The sequence below is a fragment of the Mixophyes fleayi genome, chromosome 12 (assembly GCF_038048845.1).
Source record: "Mixophyes fleayi isolate aMixFle1 chromosome 12, aMixFle1.hap1, whole genome shotgun sequence".
NCBI classification, from domain to species: domain Eukaryota; kingdom Metazoa; phylum Chordata; class Amphibia; order Anura; family Limnodynastidae; genus Mixophyes; species Mixophyes fleayi.
Window position 1 is genome coordinate 35,570,119 of NC_134413.1, and position 16,889 is coordinate 35,587,007.

General features: G+C 40.4%; 1 protein-coding gene across 1 annotated transcript in view; it reads right to left on the reverse strand.

Annotated features, from left to right (window-relative positions):
- The window catches only part of RYR3 (ryanodine receptor 3), a 467,844-nt gene that overhangs the window by 101,123 nt on the left and 349,832 nt on the right, over window positions 1–16,889 (reverse strand). The window contains exons 76-77 of the mRNA XM_075193561.1: window positions 14,508–14,614; window positions 13,470–13,521 (exon numbers count right to left, since the gene is read on the reverse strand). Of these exons, the coding sequence (XP_075049662.1) occupies window positions 13,470–13,521; window positions 14,508–14,614 (159 nt within the window). The remainder of the gene's footprint in view (window positions 1–13,469; window positions 13,522–14,507; window positions 14,615–16,889) is intronic.

Below are 16,889 nucleotides of genomic sequence, written 5' to 3' on the forward strand. Positions count from 1 at the left end.
CCCCACCGAACCTGCCTCCTTCAAATTTCTTGCACTCTCTTCTTCCTCTCATCATTGTGCTCTCTGACTTCTCTAACTCTCCATTCCCACTCTCTGACCACCATCTCCTCTCGTTCACTCTGTCGTACTCCCATACACCCCCCTACCAAATTCTACCCTCCCAGGGGGCAATCTTGATGCTCTCGATCCTACTTCTTTCTCCTCATCTATCGAAATGCTCCTCTCCCCTCTTCCCACGCTAGCCTGCCAGGACCAGGTGACTACTCTCTACATCCTGCCTGGATGCTCTTTCCCCGCCTCTACTGTCTGCCTCCACCACTAACTACCCCAACCTCAGCACTCCAATTTCACCTGCTTCCTTCAGAAGTGCTGCTGAACGCCTCTGGAGGAAATCTCACTCCCTGGCCGATTTCCTTCCCTTCATATTTATCTTCTTCTCTTACAGTTCTGCCCCCTCCCTTGACAAACAATCCCTTTTTAAGTTCCTCATCTCCTCTCAGTCCTCCAATTTCCGCCGCCTCTTTTAATCCCCCTTTCCATCCAGTTTTCCCTCTCCGCTACTAACTTTGCCTCCTTTTTCTCCTCCAAAATTGAGGATATTAGACTTGACATCTCCTCCTCGCCTCCCCTCCTGCCACTATCGTCCCACCTTGCTCCAACAGCCAACTCTGGAACACCTTCGGGTGAAGAAATCCACTCCCTCATTCTCTCCTCTCCCCCATCTACCTGCCAAGTTGATCCCATCCCTTCTCTCCTTCTTTGCTCCCTCTCCCCCACTGCCTGCTCCTACCTTGCACACCTCTTCAATCTGTCACTCTCCACTGGCACTGTCCCCTCTTCCATTAAACATGCTCTTATCTCCCTCATTCTTAAAGAAACCCAATCTTGACCCCACCTCTCTCACTAACTACCACCCCATTTCACTTCTCCCCAATGCCTCTAAACTACTTAAGTGGATTGTCTGAAACTGCCTCACCAGGCACCTTTCGGACAACTCCCTCCTAGACCCTCTCCAATCTGGCTTCCATCCCCACAACTCCACAGGAACTGCCCTGGCCAAAGTTACTAATGACCTCCTCTCGGCTAAATCCAGAGGTCACGTCTCCCTGCTCATCCTCCTGGAACTCTCCGCGGCCTTCGACATTGTTCTCTCAGTCTCCATTACTGACTCTTCTTCATCCCCCTCTGCCCTCCCCATTGGAGTCCCTCAGGGCTCTGTTCTTGGCCTTCTACTCTTTTCTCTGTATACCACCTACCTGGGTGATCTCATCTCCAGTATGACCTTTACGCTGATGACATTCAACTCTACATCTCTTCTCCAGACCCCCCCCCCCATCTCCCGTGTATCTGACTGTTTGTCCTCACGCTTTCTTAAAATTAACATTGCTAAAACTGAACTACTTCTTTTCCCTCCTTCTAAATCTTTCTCCCACCATGATCTCTCTATCACTGTTAAAAATACTATCATCTCTTCTGTTCCCCAGCTTCACTACGTAGGTGTCACCCTCAACTAAATGCTCTCCTGTTAGGAGCCGCGGCTCGCTCTCCTCTGGGGCCGGCGTCCCGGCCATTTCTTTGACAACCGGGACGTCACTTCCGGTTTCCGGTCCGACCATTTCCAAGGCAATGGCCGGACGCCGCGCTGTTAAACGCCGCGTCCCAACAGGGAGATTAGCCGTGCGTGTTAGTGAATAATTTATTATCTGCCTCCTGTGGCTGATTAAGTTAGGCTGGGCTGCTTGGTTCCCATTGGCTGCTCTATGTATTTAAGGTAGGGAGGACTGGACCTATCTGCCGGTTATATCGTTTCCAGTCCTGTGCTGTTGGATTCCTGTCTGCCTGATCTTCCGTTGTGACCTTTGCTTGTACCCTGGACTTTGCTTGTTTGCCTGTGACCCTGAGCTTTTGGCTTGTATTCTGAACATCCTGAAGCGTAGCTGTTTCGCTACGGACCTCTGACCTCGGCCTGCTACTGATCACCAGCTCCAGTCTGGGCTAGTGCCTCTGGTTCCATTTGCGCTACGGCCACCATTGATGAGCTTTTACGACTCTGAGCTTAAGACCTGGGGCCATCTGAGAACCTGTGAGCATATAAAGCTCTACAGGAAAGGTGGCTGTTAAAGGTGAAGACCTTTACTCTAATCAGTTCTAAGAGGTCATCTTGGTGGTGGTGAGCCCTAGCATCTCCATTGCCCCACACATTCTATCTCTTGCCCAATTCTGTTGCGTCCAACTACGTAACATTGCCCGCATCTGGCCCTTCCTATCTCAAGATGCCACCAAAACCATTATCCACGCACTCAGCATTTCTAGTCTTTATTACTGTAACCTTCTCCTCACCGGCCTCCCCCGCTCCCTCCTCATGCCCCTTCGTTCTATACTCAATGCGGCTGCGAGACTTATGTTAATTTCACGCTACTCCTCCTCTGCCTTGCTTTACACTGGCTCCCTTTCCCCTACAGAATCCTTTTCAGACTCCTTACACTCACCTACAAGGCCCTCTCTCATTCACACTCCCATCTGGTCCCTGTGATCGGCCAATAACCGTCTCCACTCCTCCACTGTGATCACTCATTCCACTCCAGAATTCAAGATTTCCCCTGGGCTGCCCCCCTACACTGAAATGAACTCACTCGCTCTATCCGTCTGTCCCCTAATCTATGCACCTTCAAATGAGCACTTAAAACTCATCTGTTCCTCAAATCCTACCAGCCATCCACCGATCTCCTTACTTGTTCTCCTCACCTCCCTCTTCTCTGTTTGCGCTCCTCTTGCGCCTGTTCACCTTTAATGACTCCCTCCTGTGCCAGCGGCCTGTTTACCCTCCCTTTAGTGTGTAAACTCTTATGAGCAGGGCCCTCTGCCCTCCTGTCTTTACACCTTTTCTCCTCCTCCAACTTCACTGTTATCCTTGGAGCCCTTGGAGTCTTGGTTTATTCGTTCACTGTTCTATTCTGCTTTACCCTGTATAGTCAATTGTCTGTATAATGTACGGAACTGTGGATATCTTGTGGCGCCTTATAAATAAAAGGATTATAATAAGAATACATATCTTAAATGACTTTGTGGAAAACCTTTCTTGATATGATATGCATTATTCTCTGTATTAATCTGTGGGAATCAGAATAAATAGAGCAGACAGTGAAAAAAGAACTGGGTTTAAACCAGAACCTACCCTTTGTGAGTGATAATGAAGATAGGTATTAAATGGTCATTACGATATTAGCATTATTAGTATATTTGCCTTATCATTGGACCCTCATGCTTTCAGATAGCAATAGCAGATTCTCAAGAAATTATTCACCATTACAGACACCCTTCTACAACTTCACAATCAAAGTTTGCTTAAACTTGTGCTTTCAGTGTTGTGCTTCATAGCCATTTCCAGGGATATCACCACAAATTAGTTAATAAATAAGGATAAAATGACTTTTACTAACTACCAGGTCAATTAACAGGATAAAACACTACAATAAAACACCTTTATCCACTACATATTGGCATGCTGACTTTATGTCTAACCTTGGCCTTGCAAAATAGCTTTTCCATGTATAGCATGTCTCGTTACTTGTTATTTGTTTAACTCTTAAGCTGGGGGCAGCTATTCTCGCTCAAAGAACTACACATGCCATCATGCTTTGCACCAGTACTTTTAGTCTTTTGGTCAACCAGACACATAATGCAGGGATCAGTTAGGCTAAGGACGGGCCCAGACAACATCTCCTGTCTGCTGAAGACGTTGTCTCAGCATCAGTGCTGACAGACAATGAAATGGAGGACCAGTGCCAGGGAAAAAAGGGGGTTGGGGTCGATATAGTAATGTTGAACACAAACACTGCATTACTGCATGGTTGTTAATACAGACTGGACATGATGACTCTATAGTCAACAGTGTAATGCTTTGTTTTTCAGGTATATAAACATTTTCTTTCAGTGTGCCTTTTCTTCAATGCAGAATAGTTTGCAATCCTACCAATTAAGGCTAGCTTGATGCACAATAGCAATTTTGAGGCACAAATTCTGCCAATGAATTAACCATAACCATAGGGGCCCATGTGACTTATAGTGACCAAACAACAGAGAAGGCCAGTGAGCCGGAATAAATTAGTTTGCTTCTAAAGGCCAAGTCATTCTGTCTCAACACTGATTTATACAGGTAGCAATTCTATTCACAAGCTACCAGGAATATAAAGAATGTATATGTAGGTCAGGCAACTTTGTCACATAGTGCAAAGGAGTTAAAATGTTGTGGGTTTTTTTGGAGACAGAAAACCTTTGTGGGTTAATGTGATTTTAGAGATGAGCCCTTCTGTGATATTACTACAGAACCAGTAATTTGTAGATGTTTCCTGAAAATCTTGGGAATTACTAAACCAATATTTTATTTAATTTTGGAGACAAAAATTAATCATGATACAAAATATAATTAACAGATTTAGTCATTTCCCCATAAAAAGGACAATGCACTACATTTAATCCATGTTTTGGTTAACATGAATTTATAAATCACAAATGAAAATGGATTCTACTTTTCAGAATAAATTAGACAGGCTCTTATGTTAACTTGTTTCCTACAGCTTGGTGCAGCCAGATGGCAACTGTGGCCAGTGAGGAGGATCAGATATGTCCAGTGCTCATCCAGCTATGCCTTCTAATTGCCTGTAGATCCTTAGGTACTCTGCCATTTCACAAAGGTTGTAAAAGCAAATATGCTACACTGCCAGCTTGCATCATTTCCACTTTCTTGTCATTCTTTATCTCTAGGGTCCTCTCAGTGGCGCACTGGCCGACCTCCAATGGCAGATGCCAAGTCTAATAAGCTTTCAGAGCAGTGTCTAGCTGCGTTATCGGACTTACAAGGATGATGTAAGTTCAGGGCTCAGAATGTAACAGAGGTGGCAACTGCCAGGTCTCAAATGCAGTGCCTTCAACATGATGACATAGCTGGTCCCATATGATATACACACAGTGTGATTTCACATCATTATATACCGTGCTATGAAAAAGCACTGAAGCTTTCTTTCCATAGCTACACACTGGGATTTGTGGTTACCTTGTTCATGAAGGTTTCTAGGTGATGAATCATTCCTTCAGCTAATGCCATGCACTGACTACCTTGTGCTAGGCTTATGAGATCTGAATTTACAAAACACTTTAGGGATTTGCCTTTCACTGGAGTCCAAGAGCCCACACTCACCCTGAATAGCAACCAAGACTTATTTATAATAAATCTGAGCATAAAGCCACAACGCCAGGGATTCCAGTCTCCTGTAGAGATATACATCATTTCCTGTATCAAGTCTTGAGAAAGGTCTTTGTTGGGCTCAAAATCTAGAAATAGCTTTCTGTGCCATTTTTATGACAAAAAATGAAGAAGGATTGTGGACCCAACCCTCCTGACAAGTTATCCATATTACAATATTGTGCAAAAGTTTTAGACAGATGTGGAAAAAATGCTGCAAAGAAAGAATGCTTTCTAAAATAGAAGTGTTAATAGTCTATTTTTATCAATTATAAAAATGCAAAGTGAATGAATAGAAGAGAAATCTAAATCAAATCAATATTTGGTGTGACCACCCTTTGCAAGTTTTGGGCTGTATATCAGCAAATGAAGTTGGTGATTTGGTCAGGATTAATGGTGTCCTCAATGCAGAGAAATACAGGCAGGTATTTTTCCATCATGCAATACCATCAGGGAGGTGTCTGATTGTCTCCAAATGTATTCTACAGCAGGACAAGGAACCCAAACAGCCAATGTCATTAAGAACTATCTTCATTGTAAAGAAGAACGAGGAGTCCTGGAAGTGATGATATGGCCCCCACAGAGCCCTGATCTCAACATTGAGTCTGTCTATGATTACATGAAGAGACAAAAGGATTTGAGCAAGCCTACATGCACAGATGATCTGTTGTTTGTTCTCCAAGATGTTTGGAACAACCGTCCTACAGAGTTCCTTCAAAAACTCTGTGCAAGTGTACCTAGAAGAATTATGTATTGATGCTGTTTTGAAGGCAAATATTGATTTTATTTAGATTTCTCTTCTGTTTATTCACTTTGCATTTTGTTAATTGATGAAAATAAACTATTAACACTTATATTTTTGAAAGCACTCTTACTTTGCAGCATTTTTTCCCACACCTGCCTAAAACTTTTGCACAGTACTGTAAATTATTGCAGTGTCTGACTACTATTTGGGGTGCTATCTTAACTATAGCAGTCTATCGATAGTCAGTCCAACATAACAAAAATGAGAGTCGTCGTCATAAAATTACACAAAATTAAGCTTGCTAAATTTGCATTGGGGGAAAATGCGTAATTATCATAACAGGGAGTGCAGCTCCGATGAGGCCCTGCAGCTGAGGGGGCCCCATCTCCCCTGTGAAAGCCCCATTACTCAATGGGGCTTTCACAGGGGAGATGCCACAGCATACCACTTTGAGTAATGCATACTCAAAGCGGTATGCTGTGGTATTGAGACTCTTTCATTTGAGACAGTTAACCTGGGCACAAGGATCCAATTGTGGGGAATGCAATGGGTTATGCTGGGAACAGTGCTCTAATGGTGGGCATGAGGTTGTTAGTGTGGGTACCACGTTCTATATGGTGGGCATGTGATTACAGTAGACATATGCCTATTGTATTGACCACAAGACTGTCAATCTAGGCATAAGGCTGTATGTGGTGTAAATGTGGCTATTATGCTGGGTACAGAGCTCCATACTGTCTGTTTTGGATATGAGATTTCGCTGGGTACATTACTATATGGTTTGAGCATGGAACTGTATATGATCGGTATATAAATGTATGTGATCAGTATGATGCAGTTACGTTGGGCAAAGAACTGTAATAAAGAGCATGAGGCCGTCAACCTAGGCAGAGGCTGTGTGTGCCGGTTACAGGGAGTGTAGTGGCTATGGATGCCAGAGGTGAGGGTGGCCTGTAGGCACTGCACACCCTGTAATGGTGAAAATATCAGTCACTGCCACCATGAGGCTTATTGAGAATTTATTAGTCTCTCGCCCATAGAGTAGGATTTGTTGACCATGTTGTAGCAAACCTAAAGCAATATTTTTTTGTACATATTTGGGAAGGTGCTACTGCTATACTAGCTAGTTTAAATGATGCGTCAAAGAAATTGCATTAGTAACATATAAAATAAAAGGTTTCTGTACAGGTTTGCAAGTTGTACGTAATTGTCTGAGGACTGTGTCTGTTGTCAACCTGATGCACCTGCTACTCATTGAGACCTGGGACGCTTCTTCAACTCTGAATATGGCGTATATACGCATACACTATCATGTGACAAGCTATATGTAGTGAGACTATATAAGGTTGGGATGAGGCTGTTATATTGGGTACATGACTGATATGATGAGTATGTAAGTGTACATGAGCAACATGAGACAGTTATGCTGGGCACAGGAAGCTAGGGATGGGGGCACAGTACTGTAGATGGAGTGAATGGGGCTGTACGTGATGGCATAGAAGAATTTACTTTCTGCTATACCATATACTTTATTTACTTTGTGAGGTAATATATGCACAGTACAAGTATATATTTTTTTTACCATACCAAGCATGTTAACTATAATTTTTTTCAGAGTACTGTGCATAATGCTGTACATGACACACCCCGTATAGCATTTTGTACATTTTCTACACTGCAAATGGCAATTATCTTTCCACCATGTTGCCTAGTCCTTCAACATACAGGTTGTGAAAAGAAGTGGTCTTTCATGACTAGAGATGCTCAGGCTCGGTTCTCCGAGAACAGAACACACCTGATCAGATCAGAGTCGGCTCGGTACTTTTACGCGCCCTCGGAATAGAAAACGAAGCAAAACGTCATTGTTACGTCGTCGGATTTCGCAGGTTTTAGATTCTATAAGTACCGCCCTCAACGGCGATCCAGCGCCATTTCACAAAGGGACACAGAAGGGGTAGCACGGTTCTTGGCAGTCTCTAGTGCAGTTGGGCAGTGCCATAGCTAGGAAAGAGAGGAGGGGTAGCAGTGTTCTTCAAAGTCTCCAGATACATTCAGAAGAGATCCATTGCTCTATTGCTAATTGTCATTGCTGAAATAGAAATAATAGGGCTGGCAGTCTTGGTTCTTCGAAATCTGCTGTCACATTGTACTGTGTTATATAACTCACACACAAACAGGAGAGCTCCATTGCGAATTGTCATTGCTGAAATAGAAATAATAGGGCTGGCATTGTACTGTGTTATCAAAATGGATTCACAGCAGGACACAGAAGACCAGGAGCACTAAGCAGCTGCTGGCACTAGTCATGATGATGACAAAGTTATCTGCAGAAAAAAAATAGAATTGCCAACATGCCATTCTACACACGCAGTGGCAAGGCCTTCGCCTTTCTCTATGAGTGGTAGTTCTGCAACTGTCCCTGAGGCATCTTCTTGTAAAGTTAGTCATAACCAAGCAAGACCTTATCATTCTGACTCCAAAAGTGGTATCCAAATACTTTTACGTATAAAAGCCGGGCTGGAAGAAAACAGTAAGTCATTAGAGGAATATGTTCAGATTCAGAAATGACACAAATCCCTGAGGAGAGTCTATCCACGAGTGCTATGTGTAGGCCTGACCTTTCTGATAGTGTACCCATAAAGAAGGCCCCTTTCAGCATTTCTGCAGATGTGTGCATGAACAGCCCAAGTGTAGTCGGTGATACCCAAATTGAGTATGTTAATTTGGAATTGCAACAGGATGAGGGGGATATTTGTGTAGCCGACGAGGGCGCTAATGAAGATGTTGATGAGGATAATGCTGGTTGTGTGAAAACCTGCACCAGTGAAAGCAGTTCTTGAATGTGATAAGACGAAGGCCATTGTCATGCCTGGGCATAAGACCAAAAAATACACCTCATGTGTGGAATTATTTTTACCCAAATCCTGACAATAGTTTTCTAGCCATTTCTACCGTATGTAAAGCCACAATCAGTAGTGGTAAGGACCTTAACCATCTAGGAACTTCATCCATGTTATGCCATATGAAGCGAGTTAATGGAAAGCTGTTGGGAAAATCGGAAACTTGTGCTAAAAAAATAACAACAAGCAGTCCAACATCAGCTAGGTCCCTAACGATCGGAGTTAGTCCTGCATTCAAGTTAGTAAGGCTAGATGACTCCTCCACTATCCTGGATTCCTCACAAGAATTCTTGAGTGTTAGTCCCACTGCTGCTGGAGGTGGATATTCATCCCAGAAGCAGACCCAGGAGAAGACTACTAATAGTTTACAACAATTGACTGTTAAACAATCGTTTGCAAGAGGAAGCAATTATGAAAGCTGTCACCCAGTCGCAAAGCGGATCACAGATGCCGTGGCGACTATGCTAGTATTAGATCTGCATCTAATATCCACTATTAATGCAGCTGGTTTTATACAGTTACTTGAGGACTTGTGTACCCGTTACCAAATTCCATCACAACACCATTTTACCAGAAAAGCTATTCCTCACCTCTACCAGAAGGTTTGTGAAAATGTAATTATTGGGCTACAAAATGCCATTCTACCCACTGTACACCTAACCACCCACAGATATGTGGACAAGCGGTACTGGGCAAACTAAAGATTATATGACTGATAGCCCACTGGGTTGGTGATTTGCCTATACCAGCAGGAACAGCAGCAGCATGTACGAAAGTACGTCACATTTGTCAGAGGCAGGCTACTCTGTGTATCACCAGCTTCATTAAGAGGCATACAGCTGACAATCTAAACTAAGGGATGTCATTGCAACATGGCTTATTCCATTTGGTAACGCCACCAATATTGTGAGAGCATTACAGCTGGGTGAATTCCATCACATTCCCTGTTTTGCTCACACAATAAACTTAGTGGTGCAGAGCTTTTTAAAAAATGTACGTGTTGTGCAAGATGATGAAACCATTCGAAGTAGTCACCTGTGAAGTGAGTTCAGACACTTGAATCACTTGACTTCAGCTTGAGTCAAGTGATTCCCTTAATTAGACTTTTGGAAAAGCAGCCTGAGAAACTGATGGAGGAGATTAAACAAAGCAGTTACGCTAAGTAACTTGTAGATCAAGTACTTTATTCGTTTTGCCAGGATGCAAGAGTTAGCAAAATCTTGAAATCGGATCACTACATTTTGTCGACTGTGTTGATCCTAGGTTTAAGAGCTATGTCTTCTCTTTGCATCTCTTCAGATTAGGGTCAGTTGGAAACAAAGAGCTCCTGGTGAGCAAGATGACAGCTCAAGTGTTACGTGACAGGATGGCATATCCTCCTCCAGTTTCTCACTCAACTGCTGCTAGGGAAAATCTTAGCTTTCCCAAGAGACCCAGGGATGATGCAGATGACTCAGCACAACATTTGGACATCTGGACTGGTCTAAAAATTGACCAAAAAACGTGACACCTCTGCCGCAACTCCACCTTATCCTACTATCAACATCCAAAGGATGGTGGAGCATTATTTTAAACGACAGCAGAGAAATAGACACATCATACAGTCCCTTTACATACTGGGAGGAAAAAAAAAGGAATTTGCAGACCCATGTACCAATTCGCTGCACTGCTTAAGCTGCCCACCCTTCAGTGTGTACTCGGAAAGAGTTTTCAGCACAGCCGGCAACCTTGTCAGCGATCGGCATAGGAGGCTACTTCTTCAAAATGTGGAAAAGATGATGTTCATAAAAATGAACTTCAATTTCCACGAGGAAGGCCTTTCCCGCCAATTACATCAAAATACTGAGACTTCTGTAATATTGGATTCCTGCGGTGATGAATTAATAATGTGTGAGGATGATGTACAAACTGATGAGGGTGTGGATGAGGCTGAGGATGATGCTAACAACATCTTGCCACAGTAGTGTACATTAACATCACTGTTACCTTAGGTGGCTTAAGCCCATTGTTACCTTGTTTTGTGGGGGCCCAAACAAACCAAGCCCATCAGCCTCAAAAGTGGCACTCCTTGTCGCTGAAGTGCTGGGTTTGTTAAAGTGTGCATGTCCTTTTTATGATCCAACATAAGGGTGGGAGGACAATTCCATCTTGCACCATTTTTCCTTTCAGCTAGCGCTGTGTGCCAATGTTACCTACATGTGCAATATACTGTTGTGTGCTTAGCAAAAATCTTAGACACCCATTGATGATGCAGATGACTCGGCACAACATTTTGACATCTGGTCTTGTCTACTGTAAAATAATTGACCAGAATTAGTGACACCTCTGCTGTAACTCCACCTGATCCTACTATCAACTATCAACATCCAAAGAATGGTGGAGGATTATTTAAATTTGTTTTGAACAGTATAAAGACAACAGTTTTATTAACAAAGAAAAACGTTGCTTGCAGAAGTAATGTAAGCATGGATGTCTAAATAGACGTGTATATGTTTTACCTTCCACTTTGCTACTGTTTCATCAAGTGTTTGTAATTTGCACTTTACGTCAAAGGTACCTAACTATATTATAATTTTTGGGGATTTGGGGCTGATTCAAAGCTCAGTGATGAACTGACTTGCTTTTTGCTGTGAATTACAATGGCTCTTTTTAGTGCATTGTCTGCCACACTGGATTGGTCTTGGTCTGATAAAAGCAAGCATCCCGGGGGAAGGGGGGGGGGGGGGGGGGTCAGGCTCTATGTGTTAGGCTACTTGACATATTAATAATAGTATTATATCCCAAATATTGATTACATTTGCACATTCCCCTAAAGAATTCCTAGGCTTTCCGCTGAACGTATATTAAACCTAACAGTGGTCCCTGAATCTTATGGGGCTGCCCCAATATTCAAGGTCTGAAATTTGGTGATGGCTGTGTAAAATGAGGATGAGGTTTGGGGGGGATCAGACAGTAGCCTGTATCACGGTATGGACAGTTTTAGCTCAATATCATGACCAGCAACACTGACAGGTTTAGTACATCCAAACTATGTAGCACATAACTCTGCAGTCCCACAGACTGGCCCACTAGCTTGTCGAGGGAGTTTGAGTCACATTATCCTTTTTTTACAGGATTGCAATTCAAACATCATTTTCAGTTAGAAAGATATCACAGATTATTATTTGTCTGTTTAAAATTGATGGCATTGGAGAATAACATTGTGTTTTTACTTTTACTGATAATTATAAAAACATAGCAGATGAGGAATGTTTTCACAAAACCTGTAGTTTGGAATATGTGCGTCTAAAAAAGAGAATTACTGAGGTATTATAAAGTAAGGGCAGCATTGTTATAGAGAGAGAGAGAAAAATAAACTATTTTATGATGCAGGCTAACAGCAACCACACTAGACAAATTGCGCTGATAGCACAATAAATACATTAAACAATCAACTCAATAACCTTCAGAGAAACTTTACCTAAAGCATGTGGTGAAGTACACTGTGCATATGATATATATAATAGAATAGGTGTGTATGTGTGTATATGTATGTAAACTAATTGATTGGATAACTCAAGAGACAGAATATTTACTCTATAACTATACAATTTCTCAAGTAGTGCTGTTATACCAGTAATGGACAACCTGATGCACTACAAGGGCTGGTATGTGTGGCCATATAACCTTCAAAAGGGCCCTAATCTCAGTTAAAATAGGACATTTAACCAACATTGAGACACCATATGCCCTTAGAATAAATGTCATATGCACTTGAAAACAGCCCTCAGATTTCCCCATATGTCACTCAAACACACTCACAATGCCCATTTAACCAAAACAGCCCCACAAGCCCTTAAAAAATCTCATTTACACTAAAATAATTTTCATATCTTCCAACTGCCCTAAAACATGACTCTCTCTTCCAACTCACTTATTTAAAAGAGATGTGGGCTCGGCAGGCAACCTCTGCCCAGCACAGCCTTTTACTCAACACTTCCTAAATAAAATTACAGGGACAATATAATATTTGTCAGAAAAACATAGTAATAAGAACCTAAGTGTTTTATCTTGTTTTCTGCTATTTGTGGGTATGTTTTGCAGTGATGAGTGGACAACAGTTAATATTCAATGTATATAAATGTAAAAGCATAATGATATAGTATAGTATAACATCTTCTTAGATACCTTATTTATGCAAACACCTGTACACATTATGCAGTTATCATATGAGAATTATGAGGTTACAATGAGTGCTGCATAGTCCTACTCTGAGAAATCTAAAATAGAATATAAAGTATAGCACACACACAAATAATCATACAGCAACACATTATATTAATAGAAATGGAATACAAAAACAAATACACAAGACATAACAAAATCAGCACATAGTATATACATGCATATAGGCTGATACATATACATAGATATCAAATTACATAACACAAACAGAAGTACTAGATGAAAAATAGTCAGGATACAAAATGTGATAAGGTAAAAACCAAGACATACAACATTTTGGGGATAATAAACACTGCAGACAATGATCTATATTACATTTACCTGCTGCCATGCACACATTTGTTGCTTGGTTGCTTACCTTTGCCATCATTGCTGCATACGCTGTATACAAGGGGTCATCCTCAAGCTTGCTGTGAGGAAACAATGTTGATCAATGATATAAATATAATTTAAATCTGTGAATACAGAACTCCTCTCATTGTAAGTTATTGCAGCACTAAAGAATCCTTATGGTACTAACAGATTAAGATATTTATGATTTTTAATCAAATTATTCTACTATGATTGCATCAATAATTTACAAGTTTACCATACAACTGTACGGGTTGTTTTCTTTACTACGCACTTTGAAGGTAATAGAAACACATCTAAAAGTGTGTAGAATCATCCCAGACATGCAAGAAGATTACGTGCAAAGGACAAGTGGTAAAAAGAAGTTAAAATTATATATTATATATATACACACACACGCACATATACATACATACACATATATACACATACATACACACACACATATATACAAAATAATTTTAACTTTTTTATAACACTCGTCTTTAGCACTTAAAGGGGTTAAATGTATAAAAAATAATTTAGGAATTATATTTTTGTATTTTTTTTTTACTTTTCTATATAGAATTTAATGTTTAAAAAAAACAGTGGGGAAACAAAATATTTTCAAGAGCGACTTTCGTAAAGTAACTCACTGGCTACAAAATCACAGAAAATCATAACATTTTTAATCAACCTGCCCATCTTTGCCTTTTAAAGCTGTCAATGAGTTTTCCCATCAATATCTGCCCTAAAGAAGAAGGGTGGCACAGTAGATGTGTAATAGGCACATTGCCAAATATAACAGCCTTTTAACTAAATTTAAATAGTTCGCTAATTATATTAATTCACAAAGTACCGATTTTAAATTCTAAAGCAAATGTGTGTGAATTAAGGCACTTCTCTTACTCAAACTATAGCTGCCAGAGTTATACAGAGGTCTGCTGGAAGATTATGGGAGTATTGTGTACCTCATAAACCTAAACCTCAGGCCACCTTACATGAAATTGCTGTCTAAATATGAACAACATTGAATTGATCACATCCCTTGTTCTCAGTATGGTACCTTCTTTCAGTGAGGGCATTGCGACTGAAGTGTAAAATAATCTGGTGAAGAGGATCTGGCTTCTTCTCTGTCTCTTCCTCCTCCTCTTCATCTTTCTTCTTGGGTTTCTGGGATGCATTAACAATATGTAATACAGTTATCACCATGGATGAATTCAGCTCTAGCAGAATCAGCCAGATGACTGGCAGGTTTACAGACTGTTTGTTAGCATTACCTGAACTGCAATTTAATTAAAGTGATTTGTTGGTGTCTTTCTAAACATCCATACATTTATTGTTATTCTGGAAAGGCTTTTAGCTGGCACAAGATACACAGATAACACTATGTAAAGGCAACCAGGAAATGTATTGATGAGTGCCTACTGGTCAGTGTGCCACATAATATTTAGACAGTACTGTGAGTGCATGTACGTATGGCACAGGGTTTCTGAGAGCTATCGGCATTTCATTATTGCTGACCATCTACAGCCATACAGCAACAACTTAAGACTGGTGAAATTAAATGAGGATTGAAGCAGGAATGTAAACATAAATCTAACAGAAAGATCAATTGCTGTGGCAGCAAACAATTTCTTCAATATACTCTGCAACCCATTGGGTAATAAATTAATCATGCAGCTCATGAAAGTAAAAGTGACTGGGATAACTAATGCAAGGACATTTATGAAAACTGGTGCAATGAAAAAAAGGTACTGTAACTTATAGCAACCAATTAACTGTTTCCAAACTGCACTAGAACAAAAAACAACAATCGAGAATCTGATTGCTGCTATGTATTACGCAACTTTTCTTTTTGTGCACCAGTATAGTAAATGTCCCATCATGATGTTTTCTAGTTGTTCTGAGAATGGGCTCATGCGCCTATTGATCTTACCAGCAGGTTCCCGCCCATCATGTATCTCTCATTCAGCCATCAGATAATGTGTTAAACAGACAATAATTATAAGGATAGTATATGCATACTTTATTTTATCGCCCTTGCTCATATATCCTATATAAATACACATCCATTACATTTATGTGGTGGATTCAGGATGTTCAGAATACGTTCTACTGACAAATAACTGCAGCATTGTGCGTATTGTAAATTACATCAATAAAGTTTTGCAGTAAAATATGTGCTCTTAGTTGACATAAGCAGTTTCTCTGGTTTCTCATCAATATATATATATATATATATATATATATATATAAACATATATATATATATATATATATATATATATATATATATATATATATATATATATATATACACATAGGGGATAAGGGTTAAGTGTTGTAGTTGAACAAATGCCACTAGCAGCCTACCTTCCATATGGTAATATGATTATTTACAGAATGCCAACTTTAGTCAGCTGTCATTTCTGTTGGTTATGTCTTCACTATCATACAAGGTGATTTCAATTTGTATTTATTCTTTTTAAAACTCCATGAGATAATTCTACTTCATATTGTTTTAGACCATTAATTAATTACACATCTTGCTTTGTGGAACAAGACCAGTTATCTTTAACAATATATTACACACAGATATTTTCGCAAATAAAAATATTGAACAGTGCAAATGATGTGCAAGGTGGCTCTTAGTAACAAATGACACCACACAGGGATCTAAACTGATTTACTTGGCACTTGACTCATACTGTGCTTTTCGTTCACATCTGTTCTGGCATATTTTGAGAGAGGTGCATGATGGGATGTATAAAGAGAACACTGCTGCTCTGGAAGGAACTACATGATTAAATGCTAAGTTGCACTCTCTGTGTATGGAAACTTGCAGTATGTGGCTGCTCAGCTGAAAACTAAAGTCTGATTACAAAAGTAAAATAAAAAAAAATATTTCTGATTAGAGAAAAACTGAAACCAACTTGCTTAATGTTTTCATTTTGTATTAACACCATAAAGGACTGGTATGTTTTGTGAGCATGCAGGGCATGCAGGAGAGTGAGCTGGGGGTAAGAGTACATGGTAATGGATTATGGCACATAGAATGAGGTGGTGAAAAGTAAAGAAATGTATTCAGTAATGGAACCACAGCTGGCTTCAGCCCTGTCTTTCTATAAAGTATTTTCAGGACTAGACAAACCAGGGACAAAGTCAACTGCTCAAGATACATACAGGGAACCAGTGATACTGGCTGAGCTGAAACAGAACAAAACAGAATTATGAAAACGAAAAAAAAATAAAAAAATATTTAGGTCAGATAGTATTAAGGGATGAGATAATAGTATAAAATGGCATCAGTTTTATTAAGTCTGTAAGCAAATTTAAAATATTGTTGCATCTTACACAGCTTTTAACTCTCCTGTTCAGTGATTGTGATGACAGGCCTAATGCTTTGCAATGCAAAATGTGCAAATAATTTCGCTCTATACATAAA